This window comes from Sturnus vulgaris, unplaced genomic scaffold, assembly GCF_052056855.1.
Source record: "Sturnus vulgaris isolate bStuVul1 unplaced genomic scaffold, bStuVul1.hap1 Scaffold_198, whole genome shotgun sequence".
Taxonomy (NCBI): domain Eukaryota; kingdom Metazoa; phylum Chordata; class Aves; order Passeriformes; family Sturnidae; genus Sturnus; species Sturnus vulgaris.
The window spans coordinates 8,692,619-8,717,780 of record NW_028276185.1 but is presented as its reverse complement, the minus strand read 5'-3'; the positions used below and the strand labels follow the sequence as shown (position 1 = coordinate 8,717,780).

At 50.2% G+C, this 25,162-nt stretch overlaps 1 protein-coding gene across 1 annotated transcript in view; it reads left to right on the top strand.

Moving 5' to 3' along the window:
* The window catches only part of LOC148217960 (uncharacterized), a 58,143-nt gene extending 33,272 nt beyond the window's left edge, over window positions 1-24,871 (top strand). The window contains exons 3-5 of the mRNA XM_088158334.1: window positions 18,778-19,354; window positions 23,060-23,265; window positions 24,861-24,871. Coding sequence (XP_088014460.1) covers window positions 18,778-19,354; window positions 23,060-23,265; window positions 24,861-24,871 — 794 coding nt within the window. The remainder of the gene's footprint in view (window positions 1-18,777; window positions 19,355-23,059; window positions 23,266-24,860) is intronic.
* Window positions 24,872-25,162: the final 291 nt, after the last annotated feature.

The following is a 25,162-nucleotide window of genomic DNA, read 5'->3' as shown; positions in this document are numbered from 1 at the left end:
TCATTTTCTTGTTTTGGTGGGGGTTTTCGTGGTTTCCCTCCCCCTTTCTGCTGGGTTTCTTTCTGTGTTTCATGAACTGCAGCTATAAAGATTTTTGCTTTTGCTTTCTGCTTCTCTTAGCAATTCTTGTAACCCCTAATCTTGCCAATCATCTAACTTTTAAAATTTCTTTCTAATATCTCCCCACGATCACCCATGATCGAGCAACAAATTGGGTTTTGAGGAGTGCCTGACCCACTTGTGTGTCAGGGTCTATCCCGGAGTACATTTGGAGATTTTTCCTCAGTCGCTCCAACCAGTCAGTCGGGAATTCGTCCTTTTTTTCTTGTTCACTAAAGGCTTTATTAATATTTTGTCCTTTAGGAACTGATTCTCGGATACCTTTAACGAGTGTCCATCTTAAGTCCATCATATTCTGGCGATGGACATCATTTTGATTATCCCAGTTAGGATTATTTAATGGCCATTTCTGGTCTCCCCCAGGTCCAATCTGATGCTCCCGGTCCCATACCCTCATTCCAGCCTGTCTGATCATTTCCCGTTCTTCCGTGGTGAACAGGATACTTAATATAGATTGTAATTCCATCCAAGTATACATACTTGGTCTGAGGAATTGATCTAGTCTCTCTGACACCCCTATAGGATCTTCTAATAGTTTTCCCATTTCTTTTTTAAAGTTTCTCACTTCCCCTGTGTTCAAGGGAACATTTACAAATCCAATTAATCCAGCCTGTTGTCCTGCTAATGGCACTTCCCTCAGGGGGTAAAGGCGAGCCTTTGTGTCGTTATCTCCCTCCTCTCTGGTGATACCATCTCTCCTGGTATTCCTTTGACTGGAGCCAGTTCTTAGAGCTATGGGAGTACCAGGAGGAGAAGTGGGTGCGTGGGGGGGTCTCCTGTATTTTCTGTATTATACGGAGGTGGGAGATTATCGAGAGATTCCCAGGTAACCTTTTTTTTATTTACATCCTCTTTTTCTTTTGAAGTATATATCAAGGATGGCTTGGACTGTTTTGCCCACAGGGCAGCATACTCACATTCCTCTCTGTTAAATGGTTCTTTACAAGCCACATATGTGTTTCATGCCCGACAAATTCAACCCTCAAATGATCCGAACATGGGCCAGTATAGGTTATCTTTACGGATCATTTCTCTGGTCCATTCCACCATGCAATATTGAATCAATTTTTCTTTACTTTTTCCTTTGTATAACACCCCTGTGTCCCAACATTTTAATATTACTCCCAAAGGGCTGCCTGGTGGTATTTCTGGCAACCTACTTGTCTTGTCTTTATTTTCCCGGTCCCTTTGTGGACCAAATGAACTTGAACCTCTTCGTGGGTCCCTGGGACTCAGAATCTTACTCTCTCTTTGTCCCATTTTTACCTCAAGGGACTGTCTTGAGGTGTTTGTGCTCCCCGATGTGTTCTGCCCGAACCCTTGCCTCTCCTTGGGTCAGGATGGACTGGAACCCGCCTCTACCTGGGCTGGGATGGGAAAAGCAGCTTTTCCCTTCTCCCTCCGTGACTGGTGTGTTGCAATCTGCTTTTCTTTTCCTCCCCCTTCCCCCTCTCCCCGGGTCCCGCCTCTTCCAGGACTAGGATGGGAAGGACCCAGCCTCTACCTGGGCTAGGACAAGAAAAGCAGTCTCTCCCTTTGTGCTCACTCGCTTCGTCCGGTCACCGGCCAGGTCCCTCGCGGGATGCTGGAAACGCGGATAGAAGGACTCCACTCTCGCTTCGCAGCAAAGGCCACGTCTCATTCAGGCAAGCACACAGTCATCCCCACCAAACCACACAGATACTCACAGTCCGATGCTCCTGTCTGGCTCTTCGTGCACGAGAATTCCAGGTGATTTTGCCGCGGTCTTCCGGGGAGATTTTCCTTGCTCAGTCTCTATGGTGCGGGACGTCGATGGGTCCCGAGAATCACTGACGAACCGGGGCCACAGCAGTGGAGCGCCTCCCCGAAATCGCAGTGCCTCTCAGGGCTCCAAGGACGTCCCGGGTTTCGGCACCAAATTGTTATAAATGAGAGACAAAAGTCTCGATATTCAGCAAAATTTAGATTGCTTTATTTGATATAGAAAGAGCAAGCAGCGCTGGGGAACGTGAGGGGCCACCGCCCACTCCACGCTCCACCCAACCTTGGTTTGCAGCCTCTTCTTATACTGTGGGTTCTCGTTGTAATCAATAATTTTTGGATTTTTGATGTCATAAGCAGTGGTGGTTGAATAAACATCCTTACACAGATTCACAAAGCCTTTGGGTGATAATCAGTCACAGATAGCCATCTGGTCCTTGTAGATAACCACCAGAGAAGTTCTGGGAGTCTGGTCCTTGAGATAAGCAGCATTGATTAGATAAAGGCAGGAAGGGCTTTTTGGGAAGTCCGATTTTGCAAGCTGGTAGCCGATACAACTTATTTGGAAAACATAACATAATATAACATAATATAATGTAACATAATACAACATAATATAACATAACAAGGTGGTTTTAAACAGAATGATTTTATCATATAATTTCCATTATCTAGTGTCCATGCTTCACTTCAGAGCTTAGTATTCTGGTTTATACAAACCCCAATGCTTTTGTGTTTAACACGAATCTTTTATCAATTATCACACAAAGAAAAACCTTTTAAGTTCCGCTTTTGATAACTTAAGAGTGTTCACAACTTGGTAATAAATGTCCTTTTGAGGAGGGCTGAACTTAGCACTACTGATCAAATTGCCCATCCTCAAAACTCCAATCTCCCACCCAGCAGTAAAAGAAAAAACTAAAGGAAGAAGACCCCGGTATTTCTTAACTCACTCTTTTCTTCGGGCTAAGCAAAGCCCACTGGGTCAACAGAAAAGCTGCTGGGGAGGCCGTCGGGCCGGCGATTGGTCTCCAGAGATGTTCCACAGAAGGTCCCAGTCACCTCTCAGACGGCTTCCAGTAGAACGCGGAGAGCTGTGCTCGGGGAGCTGGCCGTCCCGAAAAGCAGCTTGTGTCCTGCAGTTGGTGCTGCAGGAGAAGCTTCTCCAGGAACTCTTTCGCGGAGGTCCCGGTCTTTGGGCTCCGGTTATCGCGGCGGCACCGGCTGGAAGGAGCCGGTGGGCGCGGGGCGAGCGCTGGTGCCGAGACCTTCCAGAGAAGCGTCTTTAGAAAGACGGCCTGGGGGTTACAGGCACGTTCCCGCTCTCGGGACGAGAGGGATTTCAGCTCTCTTGTGTGAGCCCCGCTTCTGCCGACGGTGGAGAGAGGGACGGGAGCCACGTGTGGTGATCCAAGGCGGAGTTTGTTCCTTCTCGAAGGGTCCAGGGACGAAATGGCTCGAAGGGGCAGAGGGAATGGGGACACTGGGGTGGTGCCATGGGTGGCACCGGTGACGCTGTGATGGCACTGGGGACACTGGGATGGAACTGGGAGCACTGGGAGGGGACGTTGGGATGGGGACATTAGGAAGGGACAGGTGACACTGGGGTGGTGACACCGGGATGGCACTGGGGGCACTGGGACAGGACCAGTGACACTGGATTGGTGACACTGGGACAGAACTGGTGGCACTGGGATGGAACTGGGGACACTGGGATGGTGACACTGAGAGCACTGGGCTAGTGGCACTAGGACAGGACTGGTGGCACTGGGCTGGTGACACTGGTATGGGTCAATGACAGGGTGGCACTGGGCTGGCACGGGGACACAACTGGGAGAACTGGGACAAGAACACTGGGACAGGATGGGGGACACTGGGATAGCACTGGGGACACTGGGCTGGTGATGACATTGGTATGGGGACCCTGGGGATGTGGTACTGGGACAGGACTGGTGGCACTCCGATAGGACTGGGGACACTGGGCTGGAACTGGGTTAGTGACACCAGGCTGGTGGCACTTGGGTGGTGACAGAACTGGTGGCACTGGGTTGGTGACAGTGGTATTGTGACAATGGGGCAGTGGCACTGGGACATAACTGGGAGCACAGAGACAAAACACTGGAACAGGATGGGGGACACTGGGCTGGCACTGGGAGCACTGGGAGGGAACTGGTTTGGAGACATTGAGATGGTGACATTGGTATGGGGACAATGGGGTGGTGGCACTGGGAAGGAACTGGGGACACTGGGATTGAACTGGGAGCACTGGGATGGTGACACTGGGACACAACTGGTGGCACTGGGACACAACTAGGAGCACTGGGACAGGGACTCTGGGACAGGATGGGGGACATTGGGATGGGACTGGAGACACTGGGAGGGAACTGGGAGCACTGGGATGGTGATATTGGTATGGTGGCAATGGGGCAGTGACACTGGGCTGGCACTGGGACCTCTGGGAAGGAACTGGGAGCACTGGGCTGGTGACACTGAGACAGGACTGGGGACACTGGGGTGGGAGTGGCTTGGTGGCACTGGGTTGGTGACAATGGGTTGGTGACAGTGGGATAGAACTGGTGGCACTGGGATGGAACTAGGGACACTGGGCTGGTGGCTCTGGGGTGTCCCTGGTGCCACTGCTCAAGTGCCACTGTGCTGGTTGCCCTGCTGCCGTGTCCCTGGTGCCACCTGTGCGGTGTCCCCATGTCCCCCCAGTGTCCCTGGACTCGGCGCGCTCTGCCCTGGGGGTGGCCAAGGACAGTCACCTGCTGCTGGCCCTGGGCACGGTGGCCGTGTCCTGCCAGGTGATCCTGCAGGCCTCCGTGACATCGTGGTGACACCTGGCCACCACCGCCCATGAGCACTGGGCCATGGCCCAGCGCCTGCGTGACCATGCCCAGTGGGTGGCGACCGCCAGGGCCAGTGCTGAGGCCACTGCGGCCACCAGCAAGGTCACCACAATGTCCAGGGGTGGCTGGACAGGGTGACATGGCATGTGGGGACCTTGGTGAACTTTGTTAACCAGGACATGGTGGTGGCATGTGGGGGACATGGCGACAGGGGTTCCCCAGAGCTGCCCGGGCCCTCGGGGACATCGTGGGGGTCTTGGGGACATCGGTGGAGGGACACAAGGAGGTGATGCAAAAGCGGGAGGCAGCCCGGGATGCAGGGACATGGTGGGGACACGGGGTTGTACTGTCACCCCGAGGGACACTGGGGACCTTGGTGTCCTTGCCTTGGGGACATCGGGGCCACCCTGAGGTCGCCTGTCCTGTTTTGGGTCACTACGATGTCCCTGCAGTGTCCCCACGTGACCGCAGTTTGTCCCCCTGAATTGTTAAAAACCGGAATAATCACGGACAAAGGCGCTGTAACTAATTAAAGTTACAAAGTGGTGTGTTTATTCACCGGCACGGGAGTCACCTCCCAAAGGCGTGACCGCCCCGAACAAGGTTCTTTGCCCTCTATTTATTGCCCAAGATCTTACATACAATACATGTGCATAACCCCAGCACCTCCCATCCCCACCCCATATTAAAATGAGCCCATTCGTCCTTCATGCGTGCGCAGTTCTTCTCTTGAATTGGGTCGGTGGTCTCGAAATGGGTCAGTGGTCTCGATGGATGAAGTCAGGAGAGTCTTCATCAGGTCTCTGTGACCCTCTGGCACGATCCAAGGCCTCGTGCTTCATGATTAACGCATTATTATTTTATTTATTATTTTATGTTCTTCTATACCTAAGTTCATAATAGCAGATAATTATACCAATTAGCTCTTGCCTAAGCATCAAGTAATTACCTACCTAACTCACATCTTGGCCATGGAAACTCCTTCTACCCTTCGCAAAAATCTTAACTCTTTCAAACCATGATTCAACTCTCCATGTCTGTGCCCCACCATGTCTTTGTCCCTCCATATCCCCACCCATGTCTCAGTTCAGTGTGTTTATTTTCAACTGTGTTACTTGTTTTAAAAGGATGAAGAGAAATGAAAAGCAAATCGAGGCTAAAATAAAAGGATTTCCTTGTCTGTGTGAGCTGAGGACCTATGTGCTTGAGTGGGAGGGAAAAATATTTTTTGGAGGACTTTTCACCCCACTGTCTCCAAAAGCTTGGTCTTTGCCTCAGTTCATCACCATTTGGCTGCCGAAGACAACCTTGGGCAATAGGAAATGAAAATCCTGGAATCAGTGAGGTTGGAAAAGATCTCCAAGACTGTTCCTGGATATTCCTGGATACCACCAGGAGATAGGATTGAACACAGAAGATTTTGTGGGGATCAAAGTCAACAAATCTGCTCTCCTCAAAGAATTCCCAATGTCAGTTTGGGCCGTGATGGACGTTCCTGCCCCAGCATTCATCCAGGTGCCCACAAGGAGACAAGATGATGCAGAACCCCCTCAGCCAGGTGTCTTCCCAACACGGATCACCAGGACCAAAGATCACCAGGGCTCTGCCCAACGGGGGTCACTGAGGATCATCCAACACCAATCCTCCCATGGGGGATGGAGCTGGAGCAGAGCACGAAGCTCTTCCCACACTCGGGGCACTCACAGGGCTTCCATTAGTGGTCACTCCGTTGGTGTCGAGTCAAGTGAGAGATCTGTGAGAAGCTCTTCCCACACTCAGGACACTCGTAGGGCCTCTCCCCAGTGTGGATGCGCTGGTGTTTTCTCAGGTCAGAGCTCCATGCAAAGCTCTTCCCACATTGCGAGCAGGTGTAGGGCCGTTCCCCTGTGTGGATCACCTGGTGCTGGATCAGGTTGGAGCTGTTGCTGAAGCCCTTCCCACATTCCCCACACTCATAGGGCTTCTCCCCAGTGTGGATCCTCTGATGCTGGATCAGCTGGGACCTGTAGCTGAAACCCTTCCCACATTCCAAGCACTTGTGGGGCTTCTCCCCTCCATGAGGCTTCTCCACCAGCTCTGAGCTCTGCCTGGATCTCTGGCTGCCTTCCCGGCTCAGGGAGGGTCTTTCCTCCTCGCAGCTCCCTGGGTTGGGTTTGCAGCCCCTCCTTGTGAGAGATCTCCGGGGCTTTTCTGCCTCCTCCATCCCTGCACACCTGGGGAATGAAAATTCCTGGTTTAGGGGGAAATAACAAGAAGAGAGCTCCATAAACTGGGTGTTCCTCCTTCCCCAATTCATCTCTGGTAGTCATTGAGCATCTTGTGTCTGTAATAACCTCCCAAACACCAAGATTCCTGCCCAAAATCCTCCAAACTTTAACACACAGATCAAAAACTCCCCAAATATCAAGATTCAGCCAAAATCCCCTCCAGACATGTGCTGGTTTGAAAGCAAAACCAATGAGAGAATCAGTCAGAAATACAATTGGATAGGAAAAAGATAAGAGAAAAAAATACATGCAATAGTACAAAAGAAAACACCTGACAGAATCAGAATACAACCTGACACCCTGCTAGTTAGGGTGGTGGTAGCAGTCCCGATGAAGTGGTCTTGTTGTAGTAGTGATGCTGTAGAAAGGTCTGGTAGCTCTTGTCCTCTGGAAACCAGTGGGTAAGGGCTGCCTTGGTGTTCCCAATCTCAGATTTTATATAGGTAGGAAAGGCTTGGCTCCTCCCCCTGGCTGGAGCATCTCCCAATGGGATGATGGAATTTTATCAGTCATGCAGTGGGACTCAATGGCCCATTAACAGAAGATATCTTCCTGGAGGAAGGATGGGTTGTGGAAAAGATAAAGAACACTGCCCCACCTGGTTTTAACAGATGGCCCATTAGCAGAGGATATCTCCCACAGAGATAAGGATCACTGCTCCACCTGGTTTTTTCCACCACTCTTTGTTCTTTTGTTTCTTCCTGGGACCTCTGACTGGTTACTTCATGTTTGCTGCTGATTTCCTCTCCCTTTTGAAGATGAAAATGGTAAAAGTGTCTTTGACCTGCCTTGCTGAATATTGTGAAGAGGAACAGTCATCTACTGCAAGTGGAAGTGTCACAGGTGGAGCAGAGTTCTGTGAGTGCTGTATCAAACCAGACCTCGTCAGACCTGCCAGAACAACTGGTCCATGCTGCCCTTCACTGCTCTGCCTGTTCCCCACTGTTTCATGCCAGAGTAATTTAACTGCTGTTAATTGGGTGTGTGTTTCACTCGAGCCAGTCCAGCAGAACCAGCAGAAAGCAGCCCCAGAATGAATGGGGCTCTGCAGAGGAGCCCCAGACTATTCATCAGCCTGCCCGCAGAACTGGCTCCAACTCTGAACCCTTGTGACCACACTCTGAAGAAGACACACTTCTGATATTTCTGAGGCACTTATGACCGAGGCACTGCACGTGCTTGTGCAGGTAAGAATCCCCAAGTTCTTTCTGTCAGGAAAATTAATCCACAAACACCAGAGGTTTATGTCCAAAAAGGAGACAGAGGAGTCCTTTTTGCTTTATTCAAATAAAGGGAGAGGCCATTGGACATTCCCCTGCGATCTCTCAAATTTTTGGAGGACGCAGCCGCCTTTTTATCCTATTTTCCCGGCTGCATTTCCCTCTCTCTTTCTCCTTTGGCTGAGGTACTTGAGAGGCACAGACTTCCTGGAACGCCTGATACCTGAAATTCCCCTCTAATGTATAACCCTCCCTTTTCATTTTTAATTCTTAGAGAATTCATAGTTTTCCCCCCGTTGCTTCTTTCATCTTTCAATATCCAATTTCATTTATCAGCAGCCTTACAGTTTGTTTGTAAAGGCAAATATCTCTTTCCATTCATCAATCAGTAGAATCCATCCCATTGTTTCTTTTATCTCTCAGTGCTAGCCTTATCTACAAGCAGATCCACAGCTCATTTGTAAAGACAAATTCAACATTCCTCTCAGCTTTGATTTCCCCCAAAATGGGAAAACTGCCCCAAACCCCAGGGGATGAGTGGGGGAGAGATTTCTGGCAGAAAACTCCAAAAACTCAGAGCAGCATAATGAGAAGTAAATGGAGACCCTTCAAACCAGCTTTCCACTCACCTCCTTCCTTCCAGCTGCACCTCCTACCTCGGCAGTGCAGGGTGTGAGAATTGGCACTTGCTCTTTTAAAACTTTCAGCAATTTCTTAAATCTTAGAAAAATACAGCAAAAGACTGAATTAGGAGAAAAATCAGCACTGGGAGCACAGGACTAAACCCCCACGTGCTCCCCTACAGAATGGATGTTCTGCCTTTTATGCCCCTGGGCCCTCCCAAAGTCTTGTCGCCGAACTCCTTCTCTGCCGTCCATTGCTGGAGACTCCTTTCTTACATCTGCACTGGAGGTCAGGTGTAGGAACAAGCCGGCCCTCCCCAAATGCCCCGACTGCCTGAGCCATGTTGTGACAACAATGCAAGGGGGAGGGGAAAGAGGACTATGGGAGGATATATTACAATAACATCATTATACATCCACAAAACTTATCTTAACATACACACACTGTTCATCCTTTAATTGTGAGAGCCAACCACCACATTGCTCATCTGTAACAACAGCGACTGCACTGGCCCCCCTAGATCAGAGGGGGATGGAGCCAGTGCCAGTCCTCCCGAATCGGTGAGGGCAGAGACTACCCCCTGCCCACCTGGGTATTGCATCAGCCCAATACATATTTACAAAAGGCTATACATATTCAAACACTTAAACAGAGTTTCTCCCCTGTCCTACCTTTTTCAAGCATTTGCAGTTTTCCCAGTCCTCATCATTTGTTACTTTTCAATACATTCAACAGGTGTGAATTCCTTCACTGGTTAAATCTTAACATTACAACAACTCTTCACCAACATTCACAACACAACACTCGCATTAAAAGATCTCTAAACTTTAGGAAAACTTCTTTTACAAAAGTCAAGCTTAGAAAACACATAGTATTCACTCTAACAATTGCTAAAGCCAGCAGTGTAATATATTTATCACAGTGGCCTTGAGATTAGAGCCAGGATTGGGCTAGGGAGTGTGACTGGGGCTACCATTGGGCTTAGGACTAAGAATGGTGTTGGCCTTAGGGCAGGAACTGGGGCTGAGTTTGGGAATTCAAGCTAAAGCTGGCATTGGAGTGTGGGGTGGCACTCAAAACTACCCTTAGGGCTTGAGACTGCCATTGGGGTTGGGCTTAGAGTTGCTATTGGGGCTGGCTTTGGGCATAGGGCTAAACGTGGCATTTGGTTTTAGAATTGGGGCTGGGCTTTGCGGTTAGGGCTTGGTTTTAGATTAGAGCTGGAATTGGGGTTAAGGCTAAATGTGCCATTTGCCTTAGGCCTGGCCTTGAGATTGGCTCTGGGGCTGCACGAGTCTGGCACTGGGATGAGATTAAATCCAGGAGAGTGAGTGTGTCTCAACATGGAGTGAGATTGAGATCAGGATCAGGGTGAGCTTTGGGACCGAGCGCACGCCCAGACGGACAGGGGAGATGTCACTGCAGGATGTCCCTGGCATTGTCACAGCCCTGCTCAGGCACCACCAAAAGGCAGCAGGAGCTGGCTGGTCCAACATCCAGGTGCTTCCAGCTCCGAGAATATCCCTCTGTCCAGTCCCTTCGGCTGTCCTGGACAGGCTCCCTCCGGGCTCTTTGTCACCTCCTCGATGGCAGAGCATGGGATATTGAGTGGCTTCTAGGACCTTGCAGAGTCCTTGAGGAGGGCAAGCCTTGCTTAGCCACAACCAAATTCTCTCCCTGTCATACACAGCATTCCCATCCTGCATCCAATCCCATCCCTGTGCCACTTTCTGGGAAGAAAGGAAGCCCAGTCAAATCCAGAAGAGTGGGAACATTCAGACAGTTCTTGAGAAAATCCTCATTTATTTAACACTAATGCTCCTAAGAAATCAGATCTTGATCTGTAAAAACATTCCTGGTAGTCCAGCTTTGCTTTCAAGGACCTGTAATTGTCTGTCGGGAAGGCGGCTTTTGTTGTGAGAACCAGTGATTGGCGGGAAGAATGGGACTAAGAGCAAGGCAGAAATTCACCAGGGGAAAAAGAAATGGAAATATGTCAACAGATAGACTCTTAAATAGCTCCCTGGGAAGAAAACTAGCCCGGTGGAAATATGACTCCAACACCAAAGAACTTAAGATGATATAGAGTTGTGTAATAGAATAGACTAAGAGAGTAATTAAGTCCAGCTATGTTTACTGGTCGTGGGATGAGTCACATGAGGAAAGGATATGTCAGGTTTTAAACATCCATGTAAAATCTAAAGAACAACTCTTGTACAGATCTGGGAGAGGGCATTTCTCACTGAAAAACTTTTCCATCTCTGGCCTCTCAGTCCTGAATCTCAAGGGAAAGCTACTCTGCACCCCATTCCCTACGAACAGAAAATCCTGGATTTGGGAAAAACACTGGCTTGGGGTGTGCTTTCTTTTCCTCCTCTCTTTTGCTACCTCCTGACTTTTCTCTCTCTCTGTGAACACTAATTTTGCTGTACACTTTCCCTCTGATAATTGAACTGTTTACCACATCAAATGTAACAGTTGTTCTTCCCCCAAATTAAACACAAGAAGGTGCTACTTCCCTTTCAGGTTAAAATAAGAGCCTGAATGCAGTGATTTCCAAGTGAATAAATTACCTTTCCCTCTTTCAGTCTGAAATGAGCTACTGCCACCTGCACTTGCCCTTCCCTTCCTCTCCTGAACCACCGAACAGCCCCACTGGGATGGCAGGAGCTGGGCCTGGGAACTGCTGCCTTTGGAGTTGCATCTCCTCCTCCCGTGGCCGCTGCTCAGAGCCCAGAAGTGCTCTGAGAACTTGAAGTTGTGGCAGCTGGGTTAGAGCCTACATGGGAGGAGGAGAAGGTTCACCAGAGCCCTTCTCCTGCCGTGCCAGCTCCAGGGCAAGGAGTGCAATGGAAGCCAGCCAATGTCCAAAGCCCATCTGCTCTGCCAGTTCCCGTGGGAATGAGCTGCTGCAGAGGGGAAGATTTGGGTGGGAATGTGGTTCTCTAAGAAGGCCATAACTAAATGCTTGCATGGAGATTTTGGCTTCTGGAGCAGTGGGGTAGGGCTGTTGTTGGTTCCTACCCCTCCATGCCATGATGATGTAAGGGGTGAGGGATGCCATGTGTGCTGTGCACTGGCAGTGATCCTCAAGAAATCCTTCTAATCCTCTCCTTCGAGCTAGTCAAGCTCCTGGAAATGACAGGACAGAAAAAAAAAATAAAAAGGTACTCAGTTTTGTGCCCTTCTTCCCTTGTGGGGTGAGGGGCAGGAGGCAGAGGTCCAGCTTGGTCTCTCTCTGACCTTTCCTTTGAGACAACACTGTCTGCTCCCACCACAAAGGCACAGAGGGTGCTCTTTGCCCCCACCAGTGGGAAGTGGCTCTGCTGACCCCACTAAGAGTGCTAGAAGATGAGTCTGTGAACGAAACAGTTGAATATTGCCTAGAGGGGGGTAGCAGGCAGTAGATGTGCCACCATTCTCTTTCCAGGAACCCACTGGGAGTACTTGAACTATCGACGATGAGAGAGAGACGGGGACGCTGAATGGTGATCAAAATCCAATTTTTACTGAGCACTACATGTGCTTATATACCATTTACAGGAAGGCTGGTAATATTTTACTGCAATCACATAGACAAACCTTACATAGACAAACTCTCACATAGACAAACTTTACATTTGGACTCAGTAAAATCTTATTTCCCATAACCCAGACTTGATCCAGTCCTCCTGCAGTCAGATCTCTCTTTGCTCTTGCCAGGAATCCTCGTTGTCAGGCTGCATTTGCTGATTAAATCTGCAGTACTATCAGTCTCATTTGCATTACCCATATCCACATCTCCCCCGTTTCTTTTAACTAAAAATACACTCTTAAGCGATTTGTCTATTAAATTCTTAACACACTGTAAAATACAAGGAATAACTACTACAATGCATAATATGATGCCTAATACATACAAACCTATTTTAACTAAATTCCTGATCCAGCCAGTGAGTCCCCAGTGCCCTAAGAGCCAGTTCAGCCAGTCGTACCCATTATCTACCCGAAGTTTATTCACACCTTCTTTCAGGGCTTGAATGCTGGCATAGATGGGCTGGGAGTGGTCAGAAAGGTTAAGGCAACACATCCCATCGAATTCCTCAGCCACAGGCGGCGGCGGAGCTCGGAGGCGGCCCCAGCGCAGGTGGGAGCCGCGCTCGGTTGTGCGGGGGCTCGGGGCTCGCTGCGGGCCGAGGGGGCGGCAGGGGGCTCTGGCGGGTTGGTTGTGCCGGTGCCGGCCCGTGTTGGCGCTGGGCTGAGGGCGCTGCGGGAGCGGCTGCCCGCGGTCTCCTTCCCGCTGGGGCCTCGGCAGGAGCCGGTGCCGGAGCAGCGCTGGCTCGTCCCGGTTGCTGTGGGTGGCACAGAGGTGTCTGCCCTGTGGCCGGGGCTGTGCGGGAAAATTCCCGTGGCCAGAGGTTTGTGTGCCCTCAGGAGACGGAGGAGTCCTGTAAAAGTGACTTTATTGATGAACAAAGAGAGAGGCCATGCGGCATTTGCCATGCGGTCTCTAAAACGCAGCCTCCTTTTAATCCTCATTTTCCCGGCTGCGTCTCCCTCTCCCTTTCCCCACTGGCTGAGGTACTTGGAAGGTTCAGATTTCCCGATCCGCCTACTGCATGTCCCTCTCAATATTCACTCCTACTACGATATTAATCTTACTGCTTTCAATCCCTCCTCTCATATTCTCAAGAATTGCCTTTACAAACTTTTAATTTCCATTGACTCAATCTCTTTTCCTGTGTCCTCTTTGGAGAAAGGTGTCGTACATGGTAAAAAGATGAGAGTTGCTGCTGCATGTCAGAGGAGGAGCAGCATTCGTTTAAGCCATGGTCTGCCAGAGAACCACGAAAACGTCTCCCATTCCCATCCTTTCTCCGGAATACGAGATATTTTCTTATTTCCTTTGCTATCTGTTTAAGCGCTTTTCGGTTATCATGTGTTTGCGAACAGCAATTTGAATGATTTAATTTTCCACAAACTCCTCCTTCTTCTGTGAATAGATAATCTGATTCTATCCCACGGTGAAATGTCTCGTTCCTAATGTCAGTGGATTGTTTGGCAGGAAGTTCAGGAGCTGGAGCTGTCTGCTTGGTTATTATTTCAAGGATACTTTTAAACCTAATTATGCCACTCAAATTACGGATGGATTTTCTGTGTCCTGATATGAATTCGTTAGGGATCCCAGGGGCTGGTCCATGGTGTTGTAGGATTTGTTCTGGTGGCCGTTCATCTTTTTCCCATTTTTGGGTGCTCCCTCCTGCCACGGCTGCATCAATTGAACACTTTTATCTTATGAAATGATAAAATGTTTGGATTCCCAACTGATTTCTCTGGACTAGCAAAAACACCTCATTGCTTTGGGGAGAGGGATGTTCCCCCCACACACACTTTTTTTCATGAAATTTGCTCAATATTCTCCGTTTGCTGTTTCCCTTTGCAGCTTATCCAATTTCTGTTGCAGTCAGATATCCTCACTATGGGCTCTGCCTTTAGTTGTGCAAATTCCATCTGTGCAAGCAGGCAGAGCTGGGGGTGAGGGGCAGATGGACTCAGGGAAATTCCTCCCCCTGGCAAGAAGGCCCTGGGGCATTGTCCACACTTTTCCAGAGCAATGTTAATTTGCATTTCTAAAACTCCTCTCCTGGCTGCCTGGAACTAGGATTTTCTTCCAGAGCAGCCTTTAGGTGATTCACACGTCCACCCTCACAACCTGCTTTATTTTTCTTTTTTATTTTTTTAACGCTTTTTTATTAACTATTTATGCGTTAAAGCCTCACCATTAATACTCTTCTAGGTTTGCAAAATGCAACTTAAAGGTGAGCTTCTAAAGATTCATTCTGAAATTCTGCCGTCAGTAAGAGCCACCACAAATATATAGAAAAATATTCCAATGCAATCAAGTCTTTTCTGCCTCTTCTCCTAGCAGTGAAAATTGCTTGTCACACCCCTGGCCCAAACCTAACTGACAATCTAAAAGTAGGATTAATGTGAAAAATTTTTCTCATGGTGTAATCTTGTCACTGAAACTGCAGGGACAATAAAAAACTCTCCAACAATATCTTTAGTGTTAGAGAGTTAAGGCATTACTTGATTCTGGTCAGGATGTGCAACAGAAATAATTTCATCCACACATAGCCCGGGTGTGCAGAGAAAATCATTCCATGAGATGTGAATTTTACGGGATTTTTCCTGAAATTTTACAGTCTGAACACATTGAAATCCATTGGTTTAATGTTCATTGCTTTAAAGTTGTGTAGTTATTAGTTTTTGGTTTCCTATTGGACCTGGATTTCTCCTCCTGTGATGTTAATGAGGTCCCAATCCTGGATTTCCTTCTCAGTCTTTTCCAGACCAGGTGTCTCCATCTATGCCGGGGCAGTGTCTGGGGTGGGTGTTCCTTGATGTTTGCTGATGTTTGCTTGATGTTTTGTTGAATGTTGTTATCTTTGTGGGAATCTTTTGGGCTATTCCCAGTCTGTTGAGATGTTAAACTCATCTCTGTTGAGTGGTGCAACATCTCTTAAAAAAAACCTTTTAAAATTTCTTTCCCGGAACAAGGGCAAACCGAGCCTGACTAGTAAAATGAAAGGTAAAAAAAATTTAAAGCTTGTATATTTTCCAACAGTGGAATCGCAGGCAGCCCAGTGTGTGAGTGTAATTGAGAGGCAGAGTCCTGGGTGGATGCTGTGAACAGCAAAGTGCCAAGGTAGGCTCTGTGCCAGCCCAGCTTCCTGTGGCAGAGATTTCACAAGAGACAGGATTCTGGCCACAGACTGCTTGAAATATACATCCCTTATCTCCAGCCCGCGCTAGGTGGAGAATTCCCAGGGTAAGGAATTGCAAAGATCAATTCCAAGGGAGATAATTGAATATCTGCCCTGGCTCTGGCCAAAGGTTATAATGGCCGGATGCTTGGCCTTCAGCCAAGGGCACACACTGACTCAGAAAACACTTCCTAAATGCAGCAACATGTTGCATATTCATAGACCTTCCTGCATTATTCAGAATCATTCCCCTCCAACCTGTAAATCATTATTTTTGCCTTCCCTGGGGTTTTAGTGTCCCATAATCCAGGAATGTGAAGAATTTCCTGATTATCATTTTTACCATTCTCTGAGTTAGTTACATGAAAAAAAGCTTTTTACATCAAAATGTTGTAGTCCAAAAAAATATATTTATCACTACTATTTCTAAGTTCTTTTAATCGCAGTACTAAAAGAAACTACGTTCATGCAGCAATGTTTTCCAACATATAACACTCATTTTAATACTTGCTAAACGCCAATAATATAATATGTACTTATAACACACGTAGGATTCAGATTTCTTTCCTGAGTCTTGAAGAGCCATAGGTGGGGCACCAATCATTTTGTTATTTTTCATTTTCTCAGATTTTATTCCTTTTCTTATGTCCATACCACAACATTGAGGTGATTGGGGTTTAAAAAGTGATACAATTTTATGGGTAGAACAGAGAATCCTCAATCCAGGTCCTGCAAATTCCTATTAATGCTCAGAATTCTTGTACCTCCTTTTCAGTCCTGGATTACTTCTGACATTCCCCAGACCCTCTCTAGGTCAAGACACCACCAAACTTCAGTCAAAATATGTCCCAAATTTTCTCTGGCATTTGCTCTTTTTTTTTCAAATACTCAAATATTATTTCTAGAGGCTTCTTTTCTTCCTGATTGGAGCAAGTAATCCACATCCTGCATTAACCCAATCCCTGGGGGTGGGGTAAATTCTTGTGATATTTTCTGCAAGGCTTGCCCCAATAAGGCTGGTGCTTCCGTGCATCCCTGCAGAAGGACCGTCCATGTCTTTTCCATTTTCCCTGGAAAAACACAGCCCCTTTGGCCCTGGGGATCATCCCTGAGGGGCTGTAGAAACTCTGCCATGGCCTTTGCCTTCCCTTTGGCCTTTTCCTCATCCCTTCTTGCATTCCCCTGCTCTGCCTTTGTGACCAAGTGCTCCAGGGGCTTCTTCTGCCCCTCCTGCAGCCCCCTCAGTGCCTGGGGGTGCTCATCCTCTGACAGCTGCTGAGCTTTCTGCAAAATCATTCCTTTCTGCAGTGACCCAAGGAAAATGCTTAAAAGCTGATCTCGATGCTTGCACGTCCAATCCCCATTTCCCAGCTGTTCCTTTGTCCTGCTGCTCCTTGTGCTGTGGCTGCCGTGGCCAGCCCGTATCCCAGAGCCGGTGCCTGTCCTGCCGCAGTGTCCAAACGCGGCCCCCCCGGCGGGCAGGGCCGGCAGCTCCACGGGGCCGGGCAGCGGCCGGGGCGTCCCGCAGCCTCCTGGGGGCCGGGGGCCACTGCCGGGCCTGCAATTGCCGGGGGGTGCTGGGCTCAGGCAGCGCCCGGCGCTGAGCCCCGGCTGCCCCACAGCCCCGGCCCGGCCCCGCAGCTCCCCACAGGCCCCCAGCCCGTGCTCCCGGTGCCGCCCCTCTGCGCCCGCTCCTGCCGCTGCCCAGCACAGAGAAACCCCCTGCAATCCTGACCTCCTTGTGTGCCTGTCCTGGCAACCGGGGATACAAAGGATTTGCATCAGCTGGCAACTTCTGAGGATAAGAGCCTGCTGAAAAACATCCCCATCCTCAGTATTTTTCTCTTTCTCCTCTTTTCCATCATTCTTTGTCTTCCCACATAGATTCTTTCTGCTGCTTCTTGCCTGAACCATATTCCCTGCACTTCTCATCACACCAACAGCATCCATCCCCTGTTGTCTAAATCCCTTCTGGACTTCCCTTATTGCCTCCCTGAGTGTCCATGTCCTTGATTACCTCTGTGAGAATGTGCAAACTCCATCAACATGTTCCCGAGGGACCCTTCAGAGATATTTTGGGATCATCATCCCTTTTCCCGGGAGCCCTTCCTGGCTTTCCCTTTCTACCCTCCACGGGTGCCCTGCCATGTTTAGTCCCCGAAGATGCCACTGTAGTCACTGCTGAGATTTTCAGTGCTCTCTGGCTGCCGACTCTTCCCAGCCCCCCTGATCTGTCACTCGTCTGTCTCCTGGCCCCAGCGCCCCCCGGCAGGGGAATTTGGGGAGGTGGGAGGGGGGGAGCGCCAAGGCCGGGCCCCCCCGCGCTGTGGTGGCGGCAGCGGCTGCAGTGGGGAGCGAGTGCGGGCGGGAGCGGCCGAGAGCCCAGCGCTGCCCCAGCCCGAGCTGCCCCAGCTCCATCGCTGCCCCTGCGCTGGGATGCTGTGGGTTTGGGGGGAAGAGGGAGCCGGCAGTGGGTGCTGGGCCTGGGGGAAGGAGAAGCAGGCTTGAAGAACCAAGTGGTCAAATGATGCACGTGGGAGGAGCAGGTGGGATTGTGCAGGAAGTAGAGGAATAGTATGTGGAAGAGGAATGTGAGGAAGAGCAGGGACACAGGAGGAGGAGTAGAAACGGGAAGCAGCACAAGATTCCAAACCACCATATATCTACAGCGTCCCTCCAGTCCCAGGGCTTTGGTTCCCCCCCAACATTCAGCAGGTGACCGGAGAGGAGGATCCATGATTTTCAGAAGGGGTAAATCTTGGTGTTTCTGAGTTTTTTGGGCTAAAAGTTGGTTCTTTGGTTTTTTGCTGGGCTTGAGTCATTATATTTTGCAGGGAGTTTTGGCTGAGTCTTGATGTTTGGTGAGTTTTTGATCTTTGTCTTGTTGTTTGGAGGAATTTTGGGCTGAATTTTGACATTTTGGAGGTTCTTATAGACCGAAGATGCACAGTGACTTCATGAGTTGCAATTGGGCAAGGGGGAACTTCCAGTCCAAGGTGCTCTCTTCTCATGTTCTCTCCCCAAACCAAGATTTTTCATTCCCAAAGGCATTGGCAGATGGAGGACGAGGAAAAGCCCCGGAGATCCCTCTCGAGGAGGGGCTGCAAACCCAGCCCAGGGAGCTGCGAGGAGGAAAGACCCTCCCTGAGCCGGGAAGGCGGCCGGAGATCCAGGCAGAGCTCAGAGCTGGTGGAGAAGCCTCCTGGAGGGGAGAAGCCCCACAAGTGCTTGCAATGTGGGAAGGGTTTCAGCCAGAGCTCCAGGCTGATTCGGCACCAGAGGATCCACACTGGAGAAAAGCCCTACGAGTGTGGGGAATGTGGGAAGGGCTTCACCCTGAAGGGCAACCTAAAGCAACACCAGAAGATCCACACTGGAGAAAAGCCCTATAAATGTGGGAAATGTGAGATGAGCTTCAGACACAGTTCCATCCTGATGCAGCACCAGGTGATCCACACAGGGGAACGGCCCTACACCTGCTTGGAATGTGGGAAGAGCTTTGGATGGAGCTCCAACCTGAGAAGACACCAGCACATCCACACCGGGGAGAGGCCCTACGAGTGTCCCAAGTGTGGGAAGAGGTTTCAGACCAGCTCCAATTGCCTCAAACATGAGCGGATTCACACAGAGGAGAGGCCCTTCCGCTGCCCCGACTGCGGGAAGGGCTTCAAGCAAAATGGCAACCTCCATGTCCACCGGCGCATCCACACTGGGGAGAGGCCCTACGAGTGTCCTGAGTGTGGGAAGAGCTTCTCAAAGAGCTCTAACTTGACCCAACACCAACGCAGCCGCCACTAAGGGGATCCCTATAAGTGCTCTGAATTTGGGAAGAGCTTCTTGCTCTGCTCCAGCTCCATCTCCCATGGGAGGATCGGTGTTGAATGATCCCCAGTGACCCCCGTTGGGCAGAGCCCTGGTGATCCGTTTTGGGAAGACACCTGGCTGGGGGGGCTCCACATCTTCCTGTCTCCCTTTGGGCATAGGGATGAATGTAGGTGCAGGAACGTCCATCGGGACCCAAACTGACATTGGGAATTCCTTGGGGAGAGCAGATTTTTTGAATTTCAAGCCCAGAAAATCCTCTATCTTCATTCCTACCTTCTGGTGGCATCCAGGAATACTGAGTGGTCTTGGAGGTCCTTTCCAACCTCAGTGATCTCACAGTTTTGATTTCCTATTACTAAAGAGTGCCTTCCATAGGAAAATGGTGATGGACTGGGGCAAAGAACTAGATTTTGGAGACATTGAGGTGGAAATTCTTCCAGAAAAGGTTCTTCCCTCCCACCCAAGCACGTGGATCCTCAGCCAGCAGGGACACAGAAATCATTTTCTTTTGGCCTGGATTTGCTTTTCATTTCTCTTCATCCCTTTAAAACATCCAACACTGGCTTGAAAATAAAGACACTGCACTGAGACATGAGTGGGGACACGGGGGGACAGTGACATGGTGGAGACACAGCCATGGGTGAGGACATGGTGGGACATGGCCAGTGACATGTGGGGACACGGCCATGGCCGGTGCCATGGGGGAAACTTGCAGGGGCTGTGGGGGATGCTGGCTTGGAGGGAGTTGAGGGTTCCTGGCAGGGACTTGGGGCTCGCTGAGGCCTTTGGGGACCCCAGGCTGAGCAGCTCCGGCTGCGCTGGGAGACCCTGGCGGAGGTTCTGGGGCAGCTGCTCAAGGACCCCCTGCCCTGGAGCCCCAGCCGGGCATTGGGCTCCTGGAAGGGAATGAACGTCCTTGGCCCCAGCAGGGAAGTCCCAGCCCCCCCAGGGTGTCGGGGGCAGCTGAGAGGCCACAACAGGGAGGGGAAAGCCAGACAGAGCTGTCCTCCTCCAAAACTACACCCCAAAAATCCCAAAATTCAGGGATTCCTTCCAGAAAGAAGCTTTCAAGAGGTGCCTGAATTGAGGGAAAGGGGAATGGGACCCCAAATGTAGCAGGAGGGGCCTGAAGGCATTAAAAACAAGCATGGAGGATGGGAGTGTTTGACTGGGGGGCAGTGGGGAAGGGGTGGGTGAGCAGGGGAAAAGAAGGGGAACCCTTATATAGTTGGGCAGGGGGATGGGATGCACAAATTGCATTGGGAGGGGTCCCAGTCCTTGTCCTTTCTAGTCCTGCTTCCTCTCCATCCCTTCTCCCAGTCCTTCCTGAGCCCTCCTCCTCCGCCTCCATCTGTTTTCATGCTCGCCCGGGGCCTAGTGCTCATCCTTGCCCCCCCGTTTTCCCAACATCATGCTATCCCATGGTAGGAGCTGGGATGGAGCCAGGGCAGGTCGGGCTGGGGCAAAGCTGGGCTCTTGGCTCAGCCTGGGCGCCCCCCATGTGCCCCCTCCTCAAATTCCCCTGTTTGTTTATTGGGGTCCTGGCACCTTTGGGGTTGGGGCGGTGCTGTGTTGTGTTTCAGGGTCCTCCCAAGGTCCCCCAGAGCGGCGTGACAAGGGGGGGACACGACAATTCCTGGAGGTCCCCATTCCCAATCCATGCCAGGGCCTGTTCTGCCCCCTCCCCAACGATGACTCCCCCTGTGAGGTCCCTCCAAGTCCTTCCCCAATAAACAGGACCAGGCAAACTGGGAAGCTTTATTGGGAATACTGGGAGCAGCTGTTCGGGGGCAGAATGACACCGGGCTGGGGGTCCCCGGGGGGAGCACACACCTTCACCCGAGTCCCGCTGGCCCCAGACAGGTGAGCTCCCAGCAGCACCAGTAGCACCAGTAGGGCCCCAGCTCCCCCGACACGCCCCATGCCCAGCGCCGGGCGGTGCCGCCAGCCCCAAAGCAGCCGCGCTGTGCCCTGGGGGGGTCCCCGCGGCCCCGCCCCACGCGGCACTGGGAGCACCAGTCCGGACCAGTTGGAAGCGTGGGCGGGCGGCACCAGAACCCACGGAAGTGAGTCCACCACAAGGCGTTTAGAACCCCCAAAATTGGTGGAAATCATCAGGATTCTCCCAAAAAGGAGGTCACATCTGCCCATAAACTAACCGGGAAATCCCCCAAAGCTGTTTATAACCCCCTAAAAGTGGCAGAAAGCAGCAGGATCTTCCCTAATATGGGCTCCCCAAGTCCTTCCCTGTGGGGCCCCACTCCAATGTCAGAGCCTGTTGGAATGTGTAAAATTAGAAGCCTCTCTGAGTCACTCAGAGAAAAGAATGGAGGGATTTTATTAAAGCCTTTAGAGAAATTAAAATATATTAAGCCACACAGACATGAAGTAGAAGGTTAAGTTTTAGTTTTAATTCAGTAGGAATATTATTTAATCACATAGATATGAAGAAGAAGTTTTAGTTTTAAATAAGAATATATTTTAAGTGCCTTAAGAGAGTTTAAACCCCTAAAATCGATTTTAAAGTTCAGAAACTTAGCCCCGGACTGTGCTAGGTTACAATGGAAGGATATGCCCAAAATGATGTATTCTGTGACCTCTTCATGAGCTGTGGAAACCAGGTGGGGCAGTGACCCTTGTCTCCATGGGAGATATCCTCTGCTAATGGGCCCTCTGTTAAAACCAGGTGGGGCACTGTTCTTTATCTTTTCCACAACCCATCCTTCCTCCAGGAAGATATCTTCTGTTAATGGGCCATTGAGTGCCACTGCATGACTGATAAAATTCCATCATCCCATTGGGAGATGCTCCAGCCAGGGGGAGGAGCCAAGCCTTTCCTACCTGGATAAAATCTGAGATTTGGAACACCAAGGCAGCCTTTTTCCATTGAATTCCAGAGGAAAAACCAGACATTTCCATTTTTCATCACTGAACCTTTGGAGGAAAACTGCACCCTTCTAGAGGACCAGTGCTCAACTGAACAACATCTGTCATCCAGGAGGACTGCAGCCACCATTTAATGGGACTGCTACCAACACCCTGACTGACGGGGTGTCAGGTTGTATTCTGACTCGGTCAGTGTTTTGGGTTTGTTCTTTGTAATACTGTAGTTCCATTTTAATTTTTCCTCGTAAAGAACTGTAATTTCTATTCCCATATTTTTCCCTGAGAGCCCCTTAATTTCAAAATTAAAATAACTTGGAGGGAGGGGGTTTACATTCACCATTTTAAAGAGAGGTTCCTGCCTTTCTTAACAGACCCCTGTCTTTCAAACAAAGACAGGAGGTTTTTGGTTCTGAATCCTGGTGTTTGGGAGGTTCTTACAGACATGACATGCCCAGTCCTCCTGAATTCTGGAGATGAACTTAGGCAAGGAGTTTATGGAGCTCTCTTCCTGTTTTTTCCCCAAACCAGGATTTTTCATTCCCAAGGCGTGGGGGGATGGAGGACAGTGAAAAGCCCCATAGATCCCTCATGAGGAGGGGCTGCAAACCCAGCCCAGGGAGCTGCGAGGAGGAAAGACCCTCCCTGTTCCAAGAAGGTGGCCAGAGATCCAGGCAGAGCTCAGAGCTGGTGGAGAAGCCTCCTGGAGGGGAGAAGCCTCACGAGTGCTTGGAATGTGGGAAGGGTTTCAGCTACAAGTGCAGGCTGATCCAGCACCAGATGATCCACACTGGGGAAAAGCCCTACGAGTGTGGGGAATGCAGGAAGAGCTTCAGCAACAGCTCCACCCTGATCCAGCACCAGGTGATCCACACAGGGGAACGGCCCTACACCTGCTTGGAATGTGGGAAGAGTTTTGGGTGGATGTCCTCCCTGAGATACCACCAGCACATCCACAGTGGGGAGAGGCCCTACGAGTGTCCCAAGTGTGGGAAGAGGTTTCAGAGAAGCTCCAATCTCCTCCTACACGAGCGGATTCACACAGAGGAGAGGCCCTTCCGCTGCCCCGACTGCGGGAAGGGATTCAAGCAAAATGGCAACCTCACTGTCCACCGGCGCATCCACACTGGGGAGAGGCCCCACGAGTGTCCTGAGTGTGGGAAGAGCTTCTCACAGAGCTCTAACTTGACCCGACACCAACGTAGGCACCACTAAGGGAAGCCCTGTGAGTGCCCCGAGTGTGGGAAGAGCTTCGTGCTCTGCTCCAGCTCCATCCCCCATGGGAGGATGGGTGTTGGATGATCCCCAGTGACCCCCGTTGGGCAGAGCCCTGGTGATCCGTGGTCCTGGTGACCCCACTGGGTGGGGGGAAGTTGTTGGAGAGATTTCTCTCTCTTTTCCTTCTTTTGTTATGATTTGATTGTTAATAAATTCCCTCGCTGTGCCCAGGCTGTGTCTGTGACACCCATTTTGCTGTTTGCTCTGTTTGCTCGTCCTATCTTAATCTGATCCTGGAGCTCCTGGTTAAACTTTCTCTTCCCTTGCAGCTGGAGAGGCAGGGTCAGTGGCTTTGGTGGGTGCCTGGCATCGGGCCAGCGTCACCCAGGCCATGGGCACCCCTGAGATCCCAGTGTGGGGATGCATTCCCCCACTCCTAGAGAAAGTGCCGACCCAATCTGTGGCTGGGATGAAACATGGTTATGACTGGAGCCCACTCTCTTGTGACCCTCTCAACAGAAATCCAAAAGGAGACCTTTGAGCTCTCCTGGGCCACCGTGGGCTGTGACCAGCAGTCTCCCTCTGAGGGGCCTCTCAGAGCCAGCAAACCCTCGGCTTTGCTGTGCCTGGAGGATCGCTGAAACACGACGTGTCCTGGGCCCATACCCTCACTGCTCAAGGCCCCATCCTTCGGCCAGTGGGAGATGCAAAAACATCTGAAGGGAGGATTTCACTGAGCTCTGGGGGGAATTTTTCACAGGTACCTTGTTTGCACTGACTGTTCTGTCTGTGTGTGTGCCCCTGCACATATGCTATAGCAAATCTGGGAGAAATACACCTTTCCTAGATGAGGAAGTAGTGTGGATATCTAAGTTAGGCCTGTAAGCAAGGTTTAGTTATAGTTATGAACTTACTTATATTTTGTAATTCTTAAATGTTTTGCTAAGTTTTTAAATGTAAATCATAAGCTAAGTGTTGTTCTTCCATTAAATTACTAAGTACAACATGGAAGTTATAGCTATAAGTTAGGTTAAATGCTGTTAAGTGTTAGTGCTCTGTTGAATTGTTAATCTTAAATTATAAGCTAAGCCAGGTACTAGTTCATTGTTGTACCTCTGTTGTATTGCTGGGGCTAAGGTATAAGTTAAGTGACAAATTAAGGAAGCAGTTAAAGTACTGCTTAGCATTGATTAGTTTTTAGGCCATGTTCCTTTTAATCCTTGCCTGCACTCTCTTTTGGCCCATGCACGTAAACACAGCACACACCCACCCACACTTCCCTAGAGAGTTCTCAGTTCATTTCTGTTTTGGTTGCCTGGATTTTTTTGGTTTTGTTGTTGCTTGTTTTCCCTTGTTGTGCCTTAGCTGTTCTGTAGGCAGTACAGTGAATCTTGCCATTAAACTTGTTGTATTTTGTCGCTCAATATTAAATCTGACTTTTGTTCATGCCCTTGTAACCAATTTCTAAGCGATCTCAAACGCTCTCATTCATGACAGCACCACAATGTCCCGCATCACCGAGGGCCCTGACACACGCCCGTGTCACCGCACCGAGGATCTCACGAGGGTCACCAACTCTCTGGCGGCCAAATCCAGCCCTGCGCTCCCTGCGGGTGCGGGCACTCTGGGAAGGGCTCAGCTGCGGGTCAGATGGCCGGAGAGTGGCT